The sequence below is a fragment of the Amblyomma americanum genome, chromosome 1, assembly GCF_052857255.1.
Source record: "Amblyomma americanum isolate KBUSLIRL-KWMA chromosome 1, ASM5285725v1, whole genome shotgun sequence".
NCBI lineage: Eukaryota > Metazoa > Arthropoda > Arachnida > Ixodida > Ixodidae > Amblyomma > Amblyomma americanum.
The window spans coordinates 513591957-513612001 of NC_135497.1; the positions used below are offsets into that span (position 1 = coordinate 513591957).

General features: G+C 48.8%; 1 protein-coding gene across 1 annotated transcript; it reads left to right on the forward strand.

Annotated features, from left to right (window-relative positions):
* The first annotated feature begins 1846 nt into the window (after positions 1-1846).
* LOC144128469 (uncharacterized) lies at positions 1847-9452 on the forward strand. The gene is made up of 2 exons (XM_077661897.1): positions 1847-2745; positions 9260-9452. The coding sequence occupies exons 1-2, from the start codon at positions 2297-2299 to the stop codon at positions 9450-9452; spliced, it is 642 nt and encodes a 213-aa protein (XP_077518023.1). The 5' UTR covers positions 1847-2296.
* Positions 9453-20045: the final 10593 nt, after the last annotated feature.

Genomic DNA, 20045 nt, shown 5'->3' on the forward strand with positions numbered 1-20045 from the left:
GTGAAGCGCAGTTACGAATTCTTCCACGGATTCGCCGTCGTTTTGAACCCCTTTGTTCAAGCGTGTCCGTTCAAAAATGACGTTGCGCCGCGGTATGAAGTAGCTGTCGAACTGATTTAGGACGACTTCCAAGTTCTGAGCGTTCTCACCGGAGAGTTTGAAGGTTCCGAAGACGTCCTCGGCCTGGTTGCCCATCAAGTAAAGTAGCGTATCGACTCGGTGTGTCCCTGATTTGTCGCAGAGACCGGAAGCCGTGCAGAAACGCTCGAACCGCTTCCATTTCTGCCAGTCGGCAGGAGACATGAAGCAGAAGTCCTTGGGCGGTTGAATGACGAAGGACGCCATGTACTCGCCGCGTAGCCCGGGTCGTAGACGCTGCTGTGACGTCTGCCGCCGTCGATGAATATCCGAGTGAGAGGACGCAGCCCCAGCTGGGATTACTGTGGGAATTCCGTTACTTCTCACACCATGTGTGATTGAGGAAAACGAGAGCGCTGAGACGCCAATCGGACTACTTTATTCCAGCCAAGCGAATGCCGGCACCAGCACGAGACGCGCGCCAGCCACCGCGAGCCTCACACAGGCGCGCCGCCGCGTAGCCAAGCCAAGACACGCAGGCGGCCTAGCCACTGCATGTGGCTACTGCCTACAACAGAGAGGACGTCACGAACGACGCTTCTTCGCCGAGCACACGACGCTACGGCGAAAGATTCCGAGGGTCAAGGCTGCTCCGCTTCCTCGCTGTTGCCACGAAGCAAGCGCCGGACATTGGGGCTTCTCGGTCGGAAATCAACCTGGCCTGCTCGTGAGCCTTACCTACTTCTCTATCGGCACCGGCGGAACTTCCAGGTAGGACGTCACGGCTGACGCTGCTCTGCCGAGGACGCAACGGTACGAGGGAAGATTGCTTGGGACAGCACTGCACCTCTTCCTCGCTAGTGCTACGAAGCAAGCAGCGGATTTCGGGGCTTCTGTGGTGGAAGACCAACCTTCGCCAAGGAGCTGGTGACTCTGAGAAGAAGCCAACGCGCAAGTCTTAGGGCAGGATATTGCAGGTTTCGGCTTGGCATAGCTTTAAATTGTTTTTGTTTTTGTTCTTGAGCGCGCCTCAGCACTTCGAACTGATAGCTCTGCTTGTCTTCCACTCTGGACAAGACTGCACGCGATCGTGACAGTGACTGCACAAGCCGAACAATTTTTGTGTGCGCGCGGACAGATAGCGCAATGTTTACTACCCTCGCGCTATCATCCCAGCGAAGACATTCCGTGGTTAGCACGTTTATCCTTTGACTCTGTTTTCGAAATTTTATTACCGTTCTAGCTCCTGCTGTGATTTCAGAGCTCATGCCCACCACCCCCTCCTTTCCCTTTTAGTTGTGTTCTCTGTGCAATGAGTTTGCCGCTATTTTCTCGCACTACTACACGTACTCTTCTTCTGCAGGTGATCCCGGTGGAAGAGTTGTCCTCAAGGCGTTAAGTTATGTGATCCTATTTGGACAGAAGTTTTGCTCTGTCATGCAAACGAAACCGCTGCGGCACACTTTAGCGCAGAACGTTCCCCGTTGCTACTGAGTTTTGCTCTTATCCCTCTGAAGGTTGCGTGATTTGTGCGCATTCTAACATTCCCCCCTCTTTTTCTGCAGGCGCTGCCGACACGAGAGCTGCTTTCCCGATGTGATCGTGTTTTGAAGCATTATTCCGTCATGGCTTTCACTATACCATACTCACGAAAACGTTCCTGTTTTCTCTTGCAGGAGACTGGCCATGCGAAGTGCACTTGGTGCTTGCAGGACACTCCAAAAGCTTGATCTGCATCCGAAGATTTGTGAAAGAAACTGAAGAGATTTTATCATTGAGTACTCGCTGAGTAGCGGAACTGCTGTGTCGCACCGCGAGAACTCTAGATTGTGGTCAGCCATATCTGCTTTGAATTCAGTGCAGTGTCCAGTGTGCCTTTACGAGCCATTGTTTTTGGGAGGGCCAGATGGCGTTGCGAGAGTGCTTGCAACTATTTGAAATCCCGAGTGTGTTTTCTGCCTCCGTAACGTGAGCTAGCGCCTCTCTAACGTGAGTGCTGGGTGATGTTTCCTCTGTGGATAAGTGCGCATGCCTATACCGTTCGCAGTGTGTGTGTATTCAAATGTCGCTATCTACTTTGTGTTTGTAAAATTCTGCCGTTGCTCCACCCGCAGTGTTTGTGTTGAGTATAATCAGTACCGATAACTGTTCCTATATTTGCTGTTTGTTACCGTTTGCGCACCGTTTATTAAGACCTCGCTTATGTAAAAGAGATCTAATGTGGCTGCGCTGTCACTGGGTCTCAGATCCCAGGGCCTACGTCCCGCCATGCCCGCCATACCACCAGCCCCACCACGAGGTCAAGACCCCCCCGGTCGAGCCTCGTTTCGTGGGGACCCTGCAGCTGGTGCCACAAGCGGTTCCAGCGGCGGCGGCCGCCGGCCCTCCGGGTCTCGACGCGGGAACAGGCTTCTGGTGCGACCTGTGCGGCAAGGTGTCTGATCGTCGTCAGGCCCTGCTGTCGCACGGGTGCAGGAGCCACGGTATCTGCCGCTTCGTCTGCACTCACTGCGGCGCGGCCTTCCGACAGAGCGGCCACCTCACCAACCACACCCGCACGCACACGGGCGAGAGACCATTCCCGTGCCAAGTCTGCCAGAGGAGCTTCGCCCAGAAGTCGAACCTGGTCGACCACATGCGGACCCACACCGGAGAGAGGCCGTACAGGTTTGTTCGCTACGAGCGTGTTTCTGTTCCCGCTTCCTCTCTCCTATGGTTATACTTGGTTAGAAGGAGCGCCGCTATCGTGAAATTTTCGGGGCAACGAACTGTCCCGCTTACACCAATTTATTGCTACTCCACCCCAGCGTAACTTGGTAGATGCCGCCTTCCCTACTTGCCCAGCCTGAACGCAGGTGCATAACTCTCAGCTAACGCCAGAGAGCGAAGTGAAGCAGCTGCGGGGGAATGTGACACGTTGGGAGGGAAGGCACGTTCCGATCACTCAGGGGGCAAGGAAGGTGAAGTTATGCAGCGCGTAGTAGTGCGAAGAGATGGAAAGGCGTAGGGAAGACACCAACGGCGGCGCATGGAGGCCAGCCTTGTATCGTGTGGAGGAAGTGCGTGCGCAGAGCTGCATTGCCTGCAGTGAGCCCACTTGTTGGCGATGCTCCACTGCCGAGCATGAACGTATCTCAGCGCGCTGTGATGCTTCGCTAGCACTCCACTGTAGCGCGAGGCTAGCTGTGAAGTGCACAGTGTGTGTGAAGCGACTGTGTAGCGCACTCGGACTAAGCGGGGCAGCGAGAAAGAGATGCAACGCGAGAAGCGCAGGGCCAATTGAGGGTCGCGAGGTAGTTGTAAGGTTGTGATGGCCTTTTGCCTAAGGAGGAAAGCTGGCGTCTGCCACTTTTTCCTATTGGAATGCCATTAAGATGGACAGAACGTCACAACTTAAGCCCGAACTCTAAACACACTTGCGCCGCGCGGCACCGCGCGTCGTCAGCCAGAACAAGTCTGCGCATGCACGCGGCGCTAGACGCGAGCAGCGTGAGCCACCGAAACTGCCGAATCTTCCGCACAGCGGCTGGCAGAAGAGCTTAGGCGCCAAAATCAAATTCTTTCCAGTAGAATTCAGGAACTAGAAGCCAAGAAGCAGGGCCGTCTGAGCGCATGCAAATTACTGAGCCAGACAATGGCAATGACGAATCCTCCGTACAATCTTGCCTCACTAGCGTATCGCGGCGGACCGCGGGCACGGTGATCGATTCGACCTCCGTTGACGCTCGCCGCTTCGAGGCCCTGGAGCGTAGAACCGAACGGACGCAGGAGCGGGTGGCACCCCTTCCGGGCCAAATCATGATTGCGGTCCGCGAGTCCTTTCAGGATATGTTCAGGTCCGGATTGGCTGAAATGCTTCTCGACATTGCGGCCCAGGCGACTGACTCTGTCCTTAAGGCGGTGCAGTCCCAGGTCAGCTCTCAAATAAAAAATACCGTCTGCTGCGACCCCCCACCGCTAAAGCGTAAAACAGCTCCCCGCCAGGCAGCCGAAGGAAGCGGTTCCGGCCCGATGCGCGCGGCGTTGGTGCAGCCCCTGGCTAGGGCTGCGCCGGCCTCCGGTCCGAGTGGGTACCCAAAACCACAAAAAGAATCAATATGGCTAGCAGATCTTCACGGAAAGCTAACAAATTGGAACGATTCCAGATCATTCAATAGAACTGTAGGGGCTTCAGAGCCTGGACGAAACGGTCACACCTCCAGTTCTACCTGCACTCCGTCGGTGACATGCCGGCGGTTCTTGCTCTGTAGGAGTCCGGTAATGATGCTATATTTACTGGGTATAGCTCGTTTAAGGGGGGCTCCTCGACCTGCATGCATCCTGGTGCTTAAGGCGTACATCGCGATCCAGGTCGATCTCGACCTAGAAACTGAACAGGAATACACGATGATCAGGGTACTGCCTCTCAGGCATTGCGACCCGTCAATATATGTACTGAACGTATACTGCCCCCCCCCCCCCCGGAGAAGCCGCGCGTTACTTTCAGCGAATATTTCTATCGCGCATTCAAATTGGCAGACAAGGGACCCCTGGTGATCGTTGGGGATTTCAACGCCCACAGCTTTCAGTGGGGCTGTCAGTTCGAGAAAGCCAGGGGACGCAAGCTGGCGAAGCTCATTTCCACCCTTCGTCTTACGTTGCTCACGGATCCGGCTTGACCTACACGTGTGGGCAACACTGTTGCTCGTGACACGTGCCCTGACTTATCTCTTGTTAGGAACACTAGAGACGCCACATGGAGAACCTGGTGGATTCCATAGGCAGTGACCACTGCCTTCTCCGTATCACGGTTTTGGCGAAGGCAGCCCGAAAAAACTGGGGACAGGCCAAAATGACCAATTGGCAGCAATTTCGAACTTAAGACATTCCTCCCGTACTATTTTCCGACGGCTATGCGGAGTTGGCAGCACAGGTAACCAACACAAAGAAACAACACACGCAAACACTTCACACCAGCGACGAGATCCCCGCCGTGGACAATCACCATCTGCATCTGTGGGAGGCGCGCCGGAGCTTAACAAGACTGTGGAAAAAGCAAAAGACGAAGTGAAAGCTTAGAGCTCGCATTGCACAACTTACGGAACAGGCTGCGGCTTATGCTGCACAGCTCAAAGACCCAATTGGAAAGAAACCTGCAACTCTGCAGCGCGTCAGATGAGCTCGAAGGGGACTTGGCGTCTCTTTCGCAGCCTCATAGACACCGCTAGAACAAAAGGGAGGACGAAAAACAGCTCCGGTGGGCTCTGCACGGGTACCAAGCTACGCTGGTGCAACTTGCGGACACTTTGTGCGACAGGTATCTCGGCCGCACAGAAGACCCGGTTGGGCCCGAGAACGCGTACTCCAGCAAGCCAAATGAAGATTTAGACACCCCTTTTGCGTTGCATGACCTAAAGAGAGCCCTGGCTAAAATGCACCGAGGTACGGCGCCAGGTCGGGATCGCATAACAGTGAAACTGTTGGCGAACCTGAGACCCATCTCTCTGACGTCGTGTGTGGGAAATGTCATGGAGACAATGGTACGGGATCGCCTATCTTCATATTTCGAGGGTAAGGGCCTCTTTGCAGACACTATGCTCGTGTTCCGCCCACACATGTCTTCACAGGATGTCCTCCTCCAGCTGCACAGGGACATAGTACGACCCACAGCCATGCAACAAAATGACAAGGCCATACTCGCCCTCGATCTTAAGGGGGCCTTTGACAATGTTAAACATGGTAGCATACTGTCTAACCTGAACACCTCCGACTGCGGGGCGAAAGTCTTCGCTTATGTTAGAGACTTTCTCTACACGCGTCAGGCACTCCCCCGGTTCGAGGACGAGGAATACGACCTGTATGCTATGGGTACACGGGGTACACAACAGGGGGCGGTTAAATAGCCGCTCCTTCTCAACATCGCCTTGATGCATCTCCCCGGCCCACTGGCTCAGGTAGAGGCCATAAAATACGTGCTCTACGCAGATGATATTACAATCTCGACCCCCGAGAGGAGCCTTGGGGAGATGGAAAACTGCCTTCAGCGGGCCGTCTCCATAGCCGATGCGTATGCTACCGACTGTCGTCGAGCGACTGTGTGTAGGCCAGGCTCTAGTTAGCGAAACTTAAGCGCATAGGCGAACAGGTAGGTTGCATGAACCTCCGCGTTTCCAACCAGTGGGGTGGCCTGCGGTGCAGGGACGGGCTATGGCTCACCCATGCCTTCGTGACCAGCCGGATCCTCTTCGCCGTGCTGTACCTTCGCACCGCCACACAGGAAGACGAGCGCATTGGCGCCATCATGAGGAAGGCGAGAAAGCGAGCACTGGACATCCCGGTGACCACCTCCAACGCTAAACTTAAAGGGGCTGTGAAGGGGGCTCTAATAAAGTTTCCCCATGCCTAGGATATTGAAGCATGCCGTTTCACGGATAGTGTCCAGCAAGGATTTTTTTAAATGCGCTTTGTAGAAGCTGAGTTATCTGTATCTAAAATTTGAATTTCATTGTCTTCGCGCCTTTACCTCTCCTCTCGTCACTTTTTGCACACTGTAAGGTAGGAGCTCCTTCGCCGACACCCCTCTGGGAGCGGAGCTTCCCGACCCGCCGGAGCTATGCGGCTTATTGGCCGCGCCCACGGTAGCTGTCTGACGTCTGAACGAATCTAACCAATGGCGACCTCTCACCTTGTATACGCAGATGCGGGGGACGGAGGAGGGTGCGAGCATGAAAAAGTCGCCGGGAAGGGCTCGCCAACTTTGACGCGTGATTGTGGGTCGTCTGCTGCGTGAAGAAGAGTATTATTTGGCTCTGGTTTTCATGGCAACACAGTGCAGTGATTAAGTGAGTTCATGTCCTGTCCTCGTAAGGCGTTTCAGAGCGCCTTTAAGGCGTTAGGGGTGCTAAAATCTTATCAGGAATTGCAGGAAGCCCCCCTCATGAGCCAATATGCGCGGCTTTCGCAGACGGGTCCTGGGCGTTGCCTGCTAGACCGCTTACACATACAACACATATGCACAGCAAAGGGGACGGATAACATCCCGGTGCTGTGGCGCCGGGCTTTGGGTCGCTCCGCTCCCGTGTAGCATGGACACGACTTCACACGAAGGCAGATGACAAGCGCGGGCTCGCACGCTTGAGGCAATATGAATCTAAAAAGGGCGTCTCCAATGGGGACATCACAGAGCCGTCACCTGCGGGATTCTACACGGCCGCCGTCGTCTACCGGGGAATAAATGTCGATGGGCCGTCATTTCGAACCCCAAATTCAACGCGAGCGGAGGAAGTTTCCATATAGCTCTCGCTGCCGCGGATAGAAAATAGAGAACAGTTATCATACTCTTACCAGGCCTGTGAACACTATCTGGCAGGGGAAATATCACCTCTTGCCTCCCGAACTCTAATACGTGCTGCTGCCGATCCAACCCACAGGCATATAATCAGAACTTCTGGCCAGCAATTTCTACGAGGCAATGAGGCCACTGATGCGGCTTCCCGAGCGCTTACACACCGAGCTCCTCATCCTAGCTCTCCCGGCCCAGAAGCTGATGAACCGCTTTTGCGGTTGCGCGAAATTTTAGTCCATTACTCCGACCGCCAGCGCCTCTACCCGGCCCCTGCCGAGGGCTGAGTTAAGGCGGAGGAGAGAACTATGCGGCGCCTGCAGACAGGAACTCTTCTCCGTCCTGCCGTAGTCAAACACTGATCCGAACATGGATGGGCGTTGCCCGCACTTAGGAGAGATCTGCGATATCTTTCACATGGCGTGGTAATATACTAAGAATCCTCGCTTTCCCCCTTCCCTACCCCTACCCGAGAGGCATGGGAAGCTGCCCTCCTCAACTGCTCCACAATGGAGTCTCAAGGGGCTCTGGTAAAGCGGGCGCGGGACGGGGCCTCGTCGTGCGGAGCCCCAAATTGAGGATACCGACAATGCAGCGGAGTTTTCTGACTCTACAACACCCTATTTGAACATTAAGAGTTTTTCATCACCAGCACCACCAACGTTTATTCGAAGCTCCGACCTGTCCGTCAGATATTTGGCGCGCCCGCTGCACACGTAGTTTCCGGCGCAAAGACGGATCGTTCGACTTCCGCAACGAGACCAAGCACGGTGTTCTGGTAACCTGCCCGCTCATTCGGCTTGTTGTTCGCCACTGTAGTTTAGCGAAGATGAAGGCGATGCTGTACAAATAATTATTGATTTCTGAAGTGGAAATGCGGCCGTTGCTATGGCTGGCGAGCCATAAGATGCGATGCGAGGATGCGAGCACAGAGTGAACGAGTGTCGATGGCGCTGCGGGTTGTGCAAGTGCTGAGATACAGGATCACGGTGAAAAGGCGTGCTTAATTAGTTGTGTACCAAATACATTCAGCACGTTTTAACATCACTTTATTACGCTTATTACTACTTCTCACCACTCTTGGCAGTCGGACTGCTTCTAGCAAATCACCGTAGCGCGATTCTAAGCGTACCAAGACGTGAGCCCGTTCCCGGAGAGTGGAGATGCGTACCTCTCTCGACGCCCGACGCGGCACGGCGTTCAACGCGCTAGCGCGTGGGGCGACGCCTCGGAAGTGCGAATGGAGTCGGGCCTTTAGTTGTGCTGTGGCGCATTGAGTTTATGGCACATAGGCAACTAGGGCCACCATGCGCCAAACGCGCCTCATACCGCAGTGTGACATGTGTAACGTTAACCTAAGGCTATAGACTCAACTGGCCACGTTGGGTTCGATTGTTCGGTGCAGATTTGAATTACGTATATGTGATCGAGCGTTATTCTCGTGTTCGCTTTCTTTTGAATCTTAGCGTATAAATGAACAGGACAGAAAGCGGAAAAATTTGAGGGGGACCCCGACTGAGTCGCACCTGAAAAGTGTCAGGTGTGACACATCACCATACAGGCGTGGACGCAAGTAAACGGAGCACGCTATTCCGCTCTAAGTGCAATCATGCCTTCGCTGTCGAAAATGATGGAGCATCGCTACGCCATTCGCGAATGCTCTCTTACTCATCCGATATTCTTCCACATCACCCTTTCGGTGCATTTCCTGTCGGTCGTAAACATAGACGCAGTTTTTTTTTTTGCTTTTCGTGCAAGCACAGAGTGACCAGATCTCGCCACCGAAAGCTGACAGACTTGGATTTGTCTTCTAACACTACACTAGTGTAGTTCAGCTTTACACACGCTCCTGGCCTGCAGGTGCGACATCTGCCAGTCGACGTTCACGCGGAAGGCTCACCTGGTCGGCCACACGAGAATGCACACCGGCGAGAGGCCGTTCCAGTGCCCTGCCTGTCCCAAGGCGTTTGCAACAAGCAGCGCCCTCAACCAGCACCGCCACTTCACTCACCGAAACCCCGAAAATGACAACTCGCCGCGCCCTCTTCTCTAATGGAGGGCTTTCGCACTTGTTTTGCCTTTTTTTTGCATTCTCGTGTTTTGCTTATTTTCATTTGCAAAATGTTTCCTGTGTGTGTGTGTAACTTCTTGCTTGTTTTTGTTTTTCTCCAAAAATGCTTGCTGCGTGTTTTGAATAAAGCTCTTCTTGAACATCCCCTGAATACTTCGCTTATCCCCCTCGCTCCTGAGATGACAAGTGGCAGCCGCCAAACCCACAGCCTTGTGTCGGCCTAATGTCCGTCTTTACCTTTGGTCGTCCTCGGCCTCCCGTATAAGGAAGTTGGCGCCTACAGCAAGAGCAAGGTTCCGGGCTAGTTAGTAATGCATTTTAGGGGAGACACAGCGCAATGAAACACGGACACACAAAGAACGGACACACACGCAGTTGTGAGTCAGCGCTCGTGTGTGTCCGTTCTTCGTGTGTCCGTGTTTCATTGCGCTGTTTCCCCCCCTAAAAAAGCCTACAGCAAGTTGAAGAAAGGTCGACTCCACTTCAAGCTCGTAAGCGACGCTTCTAATAATGCTAGTAAAAGTGCTGCGAGGCAACGAAAAGTGCCATGGACTTTGGAATGGAGCTATTCCGTTCCAACCACAAGAGGAGAGCTCCATTAAGTAGCCGCTGGAGAGATGGAAACCCATTTTATGCGCCAACTCCTGCGTTATGGGGCTTGTGGTATAAGTCCAATAGAGTACAGAGGCAGCGGAGGAGGGTGCTATAAAATTGAGTATTTCGGAGAGTAGATGTAAGTGCAAAATGAATTTGAAGAAATACTTGGTGCAATCTGGGACGGCTCATAGATGGTGGGAGACACACACAAGTCTTTAGGAGCTTCCGTCACCAGCTACATTTCGGAGCCGCACTAGACTTTCATAACCTCCATTAGCCACATTTCGAAGCTGCACAACACACACTATTTCGGCTTCTTTCCCGCTTTTCTAGGGGCTTTTTATATCTGGCGCGCTTTTATTCTCTTCCGAACAAGTGGTCATTACAGGCAGGCAGTGTTTAATAAACGACGGAGTGTCTTGGGAAACAGTCTATTCCAGAGCAAGATAAAGAATGAGTACACAAAGGGTAGACACGAGCCAAAACCATGATGGTACTGAAAGGCTCAATACAAAGATAACCACGTTCTTTAAAAGCAGATATGAATAAATTTACAAAGGGAACACAAGACATAGTGAACACATCTCTTGTGCTTGGATAAAAAAAAACAAGCTGGACATCCTGAAATGGTAATGCTTCGCAGCTCCCGCGCAAAGTGAAAAATAAATGGTGCTCCAACGGTGGCAGGCCGCTTGCCGCTTTTATTGCACATCCTTGTCATAAGTTTAGAGCATTGTGTGGCTTCTCAGTCGTCGTCAGTGGCCCAAATATCATGAAGGGGAAAGGAGCTGCAGTCCTCACTCCTGCAAAAAGCCCTTTGAGGGTTTCAAATATGCGCCTGCGCAACAATACGGCGTGCAGTGTGTTTCAACACGAGCAGTACAATATATCCGCAATCGTCGGGTAATAAATAGACCCAAGGTTTCCGTCAATGCGAAAGGCTTTGACCTGAAACTCCACCGAACAATGAGTGCATGCTCTATTGATTCGTGCTCTGGCCCTCCATGCCCCCCAATCCGCTCCCACTTACTTTTGTAAACAAACCGCACACACGGGCGCCGTGCGCCATACGCCGTATGTTACCAGCTCACTGCGATCTGACAACAACAGCAGCCTGTGCTGACTCTTTGGGTCTGTTTTTTCAAAGAGCATTGGTTTAAAAACGTGTCCCACCTGTTGTCCAAAGCGCGAAATGTGTTTTGGTGCAACAGTGCAGACGACTTGCGGTCTGGCTTGGCCATGACATTCTATGGCTTCAAAAGGCTCGTCGATGGCAAAAAAAAAAAATATGGCTCCGGTATGTTTCACAATACATTACATATTCCCATACAGGCAAGGGGGTAAAGCGCGGAGAGGAGGTTGTCATACACTCGGCCGGGCGAGTAAGTCCGCCTTCGCTCAAAAGCATAAGAACACAGATAACAAACAAGATAATACGGAGAACAGAACCGTCCGCTTATACACGCTCGCCTGTCAGTTGCTCAGTAGATGCCGTAAGCACGAAGCGCTGTGGCTCCGCGCCTCGCGATCTACCGCTTTGTCTCGCTCGTGCACAGAGTTTCCGCAGAATGCCGCCATCGTGCTTTATGTGTGAGTACTGTTCTTCTCTGAAAAATTCATAACGGCACAAAAACGTTGACCACTTGGCCACAGTCCTTCCAACAGTTCTGCCAACGACATGAGCAGAGCTTGAATGAAGTAGGACATTAAAAACAGAGCCCAGCACATGTAATTGGAGTGATCAAGTTCGTTTTGAAGAAATATGTGACACTCAGACTGAGAGAGGAGGCTAGAAGGATAACAGAGAAGGCAAGAGGGGCATATGTTAGAGCACTGCTTACAAAGCAAATCTTGTTTCAGCATCAACAACCATTTCCAACTGCACTAATCATCTTAGCGACATATACATGAAGGAATCCAAAGTTAATGAACTGCCAGTGTATATGTCATAATGAGCCCCTCGATTATCTCCCTTTGTCTGCACCGCAACTTAATTACAATTATTTAGTGCAAAGCAAGTAATGAAGGAAACACGAATAAACTACTAATAATAAATTTTTACAAGCCAAACTCGCACTTGGGTTATGCAGCACGCTGCAGAAGAGGATTCTTCAATAATTTTGATACCTGGGGGTCTTATACACGCCGAAAATTTATTACAAAATACAGAGTACCAGCTTTTCCAACTAGCCACATTGCATATTCTCTTAAATACTCCTGATTTTACATTATCACAAGTTGGCGTTCAACAACTGTTGATACAGCGACAGAAGTGGGGTAGCTTCACCAGTGCATTGTAGGAATGAACCTGGCCAATGTGCATGTATATAAAGTAGTATCGCAGTGTAAAATTCAGGACTGCGTTCCATTACCTTGCAAAGATCTCTTGTCGCGCCTTATGTCAGATAAATGGCAATGATGCATGACACGCAAGGTAAATATGTCTGTTGATTGTAGTAGAAGAAATAAGAATCCTTTTGTTGAAGTTCCTCAAAACACACCTTATATGTGTAATGCAACAACTCTTCACCAGTGCAATGTTCAGTGCAGAAAATGTTTCCGAAGCTAAGATCACTGAAGTGCTCAGCAGGTACTCAAACATTTATTCGCGTTAAAGAAATCTAAATGCAAAGCAGTTGCACATTTCAGCTTTTACACAGATGCTCATGTGCATTTTTGGTTTTGTGGGGTTTAACATCCCAGAGTGGCATAGGCTATGAGGGATGCTATTTCTGAAGGGATCTGCACCAGATGCACAGTCCTGCTATAGATAACAAGTATGATGAAGAGTGACATCGAACATTTATTCGAACATTGTTCATGCAAAATCACTGTATTGATACTATGTTGAACATGTGCTTTTTTCCAAGTTTCCCTCAGTACTGCATCAAGGCTGTCCTATTAGGTGTTCAACAAATGAGAGCAGAGGTCTTGGTACTGTTTCTACTTTTTTTTCATGTGCATTCTTTGAGTGTGTGAAAAGATGTGCAAAGTATTGAATGCTATATTGTGTACGACTGAGACATTATTTACAAGCTATGATACTTTTGTCTAGTGTGTACAACAGTAACATCAGTGAATTTATGGCAGAAATAAAAAGCAGGCATTCAGAAACTTAACTGCTGAAGTTAAATGACTGTCAACTATGAAACCAGCTGTAACTTTGCAGTGGCAGGTTTCTTAATAATCTCACATGCTTGTAATTGTGCAGATACACTGATTGTCAATTTTTTGTTTTACAGAATATGGCCTGAATTTTTAATGTTTCCAAAGCTGTACGCAAGCAAACCGCATTCCAACGTTTCTCTTTACTATCATCACCTTGCACAATACTCTGTTAGTGCTCTCCGAGTGCGACTTATCCCACATGTCTCTTGCATAAAGCTCTTCCATGTATGTACGCTTTGGTGCTTCGTTGCAAGCAGATTAAACCTTTCGGAACGGAGTCTGTTACATATCTTCCGTTGTATTCAAACAGAATTCGCATCTTAACAGGCAGCGGTACAGAAGTCATGCGCTGCACTCTGCGCGAGTGTCGTCTCCCTTCTGCCTCGTCTCCTGTGTGGAACACCAACGAGATCTGACCGCCGGAGAAGACAGGAGGTGGCGATGGTGCACACTTTAATAAAGGGACTCCAGGTTACGCCAAAAGGCATGGGGCATGCATGTTTTATAATACCCCGTACATCAAAACAAACCTTGCTGAACCTCGCCAACCATCCTCGTTGATCTCGGCTCACACAAACACATATCATACTTAATGAGCGGCACAAGATTCGCCACCACCTGGAAGTATCTTCGTGCGCGCACCATCGTGAACATTTTGCGCATGAACTGGAAAGGAATTCAACACAGTACGTAAGCAAGCCGCAGCACCATTCCTCGTACAACTTTTTGACGCGCACTACGAAGCGTGCGGCCATACTGGGGGAAGTTGTGAGGTTGCCAGATTAGTACGCTGCAAACTGCAGTTAAACCGCGTAGGGCTAAACGGAGGAACCTGATCCTCATGTCACGTGGTTTTTAATGACGTCATTTCAAAATGGCGTTTATCTCGGTACTTTTCTGGGTACTTTTTGGCGCAAAATTAGGTAAAAATGGCGCTGAAAACTTTTGAAACGTCCTTAGCCACAGTTCCTAGGTCGCTGGCGTCTCCATGGTTGCCACGGTGACCATCGCTGCCATCGCCACGGTGGTTTGTTTACGTGGTTGTTTAGCGCGCGGTGCATTGACGTGTGAAAGAAGTGGTGTCGTCAAAGGCATGGAAGGTTAGCGCAAAGGCGAGTGATATTGACCGCGCTAACGTCCGGACTTGTGCCCTAGTGCTGTCTTTATTATGTAAGCTTGCAGTGCGACCGGTTCCAGCTAGTGGTATGATATGGGAAGCTCGTAAAGACTACATTTTGCAAGGCGGTGCCTGCATTGAATGAGTGTGTCGAGAATTATGGTTTCCTTGTGTTCCGCGTAACTGATTCTGACCTGTACGTACTGATACGGCAACCTCGCATGCATAATGTCATCTCTATGCCCTGTGCGATGTCTGTATTCTGTCATCCCATTTGTCAGTTGTGGTATTTACCATGTTCCTATAGTCCTGCATATGTGCCCACCGGCGGCAAGCTATGCGCAAAAAAGGCACTTGTGTACCGAAGGAAGGCGGACAAGAAGTACTGCACTAGCCTGTGAAAGGACATATCTTCCGTCTTACATGTTTGATATGCCTGCAAAGTCTAACCACCAACTAGCCAAGCTGTAATGGATTACTTCGCATTGACGCCCATGTTGCGCAAAGCACACGGTAGGCCACAGCTGCTTTGCACGACGCCGCAGCGTTTCCCGCGGAGAGACCTCACACAACGCGACGCATCGTGCCACATATGAGCTGTGGTCCCTACGCCGCTTTCTTCACTGATAGGCTTTTAGCAAATTTTGTAGTATGGTCACACCACCTAACCTTGTAATATCTGTGAAAGCTGTTGGTGAAGTGTTTTTATAACCTATAAGTAGAACTTGTGAAAGTAACATGGTTCTTGGTGTATTTTTTCTAACGTTCAGCATTGGAATGAAGCCAGACAAGGCTAAAACTTGTTTTGCTGGCTCTGTCATTCCTGTAGTGGTTTGTGATAATGTGGGAGGCATGACAGGCTTTCAGCATCTGCGTAGCCAGAGTCAGCACAATGTGGCCTTAGGGTTCGCTTGGAAACGTTGGGTTATTGCATGGTAAGTAAAACATAATACAGAGAGAAAAGTAAACACTCTGAATGAGCAGTCTCTTGCACCTTCTGTGTGTAACATTTTCTGAGCTTAAATTCCTAGACACCATGAATGCATTCCAAATTTCACAGCTGTTGTTTCTGCTGCTGCAGTTAGTAAAAACGCAGACTGATAGGCTAGTTAGTATGGCATAATAAGGATAAAACAGCACACCTGTACAAGGGCGAGACTGTGTCTTGTCTTATCTTCCTTTGTCCTTGTGGAGGTGCGCCGTTTTAGCCTTATTAGTAAAAGTATGCTGTACATATGGACGTTGGATGCCATGCATGCTGTAATCTGTTGCATGAACTTTGTGCTAGCATTTGTAGCTAGAAGGGTTTCTTTTTGACGTTAGCGCTGTATAAGTGAATATAATTTATGCACGTACGTGAACAACATGCTGGCTTGGCCTTATGTAAGTCAATGGATCATTACGAAGTGCATGAGGTGTCACATTAATTGCATGCCTGGTATTACAGCATGTTGCCACTTTTGAGGGGAAAATCTGTTTTTTTTTTGGAATGGGTACTCAGAAGTGACTAGGCAAGCTACCTTTAACTTCAAATGAGCTTGCACCTTAGATGGCAGCTCTATGGGGCAATGGACGCTAAAAAAAAGAGTAGCCATGATCTTTTAATATAAAGTGAAGAACCAGCATAAACCAATATCAACACATCATACATGTGACATGCTTCTGTGCATATAGTGAAGAGCTTAAAAATGCATGAAAATGTAAGCATGGCTTGTCTACTTATATTTGGTTATTCCTTGTAGAAGGAAGCATGTTGACAAATTTTTCTATGGTTTAAGGCAAACGTCTAGACTGGAGTGCAATTTCAATAAGGAAACAGTTACAATTGGCCACATATGAGTATGAAGTCTTCAACTTGGAAGGTCTGAAAAAACTGTGTGCCTTTCCTTTCTATCTGCATTCTATTTTTACTTCCTCACTTGACATGCTGCTGAATGGATGGATCTGCTGGTTTCTGAATTACTGGTTCTGTAACATGCACAGTCAGAACATATGCACACCACAAGTATGAGGCAACATGGTTAAAAGTGCAATGAGAAAAGAGCTTATCGATACATTTTTGAAGGTAGACAGCTCAGTTTGCTGATATGTTTAGGTGCATTTTATATTGTTAAGGCCCAGTAGGTATTAAAGGAGCAGAGGCACCAAAATTTTAGTTGTTTTCTTTCAGTTAGAATGATTCGCAGTAGCTTGGAAAACCTAGACAACTGCATGGATTGCTCCAACAAGAGACAGTATATTTATAACTGTATTTTTCTCTCACACTGTTTAGCTTAAACAACCGAACGACGACTATGAAGTCAGCGGTGCGTTCAGGTCACGTGAGGCATGCAAAGACTGCAGTATTGTCACAGCTTTGTTCGTTGTTATTTATATCAACTCGTACACAAACCTGCGAAGAGTTGGAATGACATAAAGTGAACTGGCAACGATTATATCTCAATTTTTTGCATGCCTCACGGGACCTGAACTGACGAAAAATAAAAGGCTCAAGTGTGTAGCAAACCAAGAGCAATGGAAACCAAGGAGGGCTTTGGGCAATTGTAATAATTTAAATGAAGTGGGGAAATTGCCTTTTGTTAATTTTTACATTGCAGGTATAGTAAAAGTACACTATGCCGCCACCGTCGTGCCGCCACAGTGGCTGAATGGTTAGGGTGCCTGACAACTGAGCCCAAGGACACGGGCTCAATCCCAATTGCGGCAGCCGTGTTTCAGTGGAGGTGAAATGCAAGGCGCCTGTGTACTGAGTGATATCAGTGCACGATAAAGAGCCCCATGTGGTCAAAACTAATCCGTAACCCTGCACTATGGTATCCCTTATAACCCTGTTGCCTTGGGGCATTAAACCTCATATTCCATACCATACCATAACTTTGGTGTGTGTTCTGTGTGCTTGACCATTTAAGCTGCAGTAATTGCTAGCACTCTTGAATTTTGACGCCATCAGATGTGCGTACACGTACTCTCACCTCTCTTCTCACCAGATCGGCACCCATCAGGACCCTCTTTCTTCTCCTCCTCCCCTTCCTGAGTGCAGAGAAGCAGGCCAGATATCAATCTTTCTGGCCGACCTCTTTGCCCTCGTTTCATTAAATTTACCTATCTTAAATTTTCATGAGTATTTGTGTGTGCAAATGCACAATATGTGGTGTTGACGAGGTGCATATCAACTATTACATATGCATGCCACCCATGCTATGATTGGCATGCATGTGTGCATTCATGCCTGTCATGTAAATAAATGTAAGTAGCACAGGCTCCATACAGTGGCCAGAGAGCGCTGCGGAGCAGCACTGCTTTCAGCACTACCGTGGCAGGTATGACGATACTGGGAAGGCGAACACGCTGGCTGCACTACTTGCTCTCAAGTCCTTGCTGCGTTTTGTACATGACCGCCGGCCGTGTTCTTGCTGCATCATGCGCTGTGCTTTCCAATGTCGTAAGTGGCCTTTTCTGGTTTTATGCCTATTAAAGGCTTTTAACAATGCGTTGTTCCCACCGCTCTGAAGGGCTTAATTCAGTTGCGCATTATTTTATTGCGGAAATTCACTCTTTGGCATCAGTGGAATGTAGGACTCCAATGAGTAGTGCATACCATGGTTGTTAAGGGACGATTATGGTGTATGAAACATGTCAGATACCTATCATCTCTTGAAGGTCTCTTAATTGCATAGACTCGGCTAACTGTAGTAATTGGCATGCGTTCAAATTGCACTTTTTTGCATATTTTCACGAGGTGGTTAGTGTAGATGCTTGTTGACTAATTCGACACAAATTTGCAGCCATCGCTCTGAATATAAAATAAGATGAAATAAAGCGACAACAGCTAATTTGCACTATGGCGCGGTATGCGTAAGCCGCGCAACACAGGCAAACACTAAAGTTTATGGGACATACAGATTTAAAAAAAGCCCAATTGCTTGACACTCGATCTAAGCATGCAGCCACAAACTGGAACATGTTCGTTACACTTCCCTGCACGAACTGCACAGTGCACCCCTCCTCCAGCAGGCGAGGAAATCCAGCTTTTTCGTGATTTCGATATTCAGAAAACTTGTGGGCGTCAGTACGTGCTATTGGCAGCAAAGGTTACAGGACGCAAGTTCTCGGATTTAAAAAGAAGTTGTAGCGCTACCTCTTACCCAGTCGCTAGGTAGTATTACCAGTGGAAGGAACGCCCCGTCATGCATTCGTACATTTCAGGTGATATGCTTGCGTGCTGAAATAATCCAACAGTGCTGAAATAATTCAACCCCCTCCTCGCATTACGTTAGCTTCTGATTCCGACAGCACGTACGTGTTTGATATGATCACAAACATCAAAGAAACTAAAGCACGGTGAGAAGCCACACAAACGCCGAAAGTGCGGTTAGATGCCCACAATTAGAAAGTAGCTCTAGCGCTATCAAAATTCTAAATGCATGTTGCAGGAGTTGTAACGTGTATGCAATTTGAAAATGTAGCTTTAAATGCGCGGCAGTATGACTGACGTTGAACTTGACAGAGGTTGTTGACTTGACTCTCCGTACTGCTACAGTCCACCTCTCGGTCGTGCAGCCTACCAGAAAACTTGCACATTTTGATGCCAAGCTTCCTGCCCGGCTGTAATAATTCTGGACGCAGCATAACCGGCAGTAGTGTATTTTGCTTCCTGAAATTTCTTAGGTCGTTTCCGCTAGTACTCGCAATAGTTGCAGTGCCATGAAAGCATCTGAGAGAGTGCTGCAGCACACGGCGCTTCCGCTCCCCCGCCCCACAGTTTTGTGAAAGCTGCGCTAGTTGGCGCAGGGCTCGTGACCAAACTTGACTGTACGGAGCCTATAAGTAGTGAACTAGGCGTGGTGTCAAAATGTGTGTAAAGCAAAAAATTCTCGTGTTTACATGTGCTGATGAGTCATTTTCATTGTAATGGCAAGCATGAGTATGTTGAAGATTGCAGCAATATATCAGCACACTATGATTTTGAATGGTCAAATCTTTTGACTTGCATCTGTTGCAGTGTAAAGTACACATTACTGCCAATTAACATGATTAGTGTGAGTGGTTTTATTGTACACTGTTGGGAGTGAGGCTTCCAGTCCATCCGAAGTGCTCTGATGAAAAGTACCTTTTATAATGGTACTTGTGGTTGCTTCATGTCATTGAAACTAAACTCGAATAACAAATAATGTGATTTTGAGCCGTATAAGTGAAAATTATGTGACCGCTTTGTTCATGACACTACATTTGGTTTGGTTCTATCCGCTACAATGATAGAAGACTGTGCTGCTTTGAAACAGCAAAGAGACATGCACTGAAGCCTTGGATGCGCAGCAAGAGACAAGGCGTGCATATTGTTGACCATGCAATGTTGACCCTTTTGTGTCGTACGTTTCGAGCTCCTATTACAGTTTTTTTTGCTTAATTTTCTTATGGGCCGATTTAGAAATCTGCTAAACATGGTCGCACGTCTCAGCTTTAGTCTAACCAGGCAGCTTTGGAGAAAGCGCACATATTTATAATGTTTTGGTTTTATTTTCGTGAATGACACTGCTGTATCAATTTTATTGGCGCTTCCTTTCAATGAGTGTGTTGATTATCGACAGCTGCATAAGTGACTATCTTATTTATAATGTAAATTCTAACTCATTGTTTTTTTTTCTAGTTTATTTCCAATATAGGCTAATTTTATTTGCGCCTCTTTGAGGAAG

Bases quoted from the DNA above. Each gene is read 5' to 3' on its own strand.
- LOC144128469 (XM_077661897.1), top strand. From the start codon at position 2,297: ATGTGGCTGCGCTGTCACTGGGTCTCAGATCCCAGGGCCTACGTCCCG. The intron at 2,746-9,259 runs GTTTGTTCGCTA...CCTGGCCTGCAG, and splicing joins ACCGGAGAGAGGCCGTACAG to GTGCGACATCTGCCAGTCGA.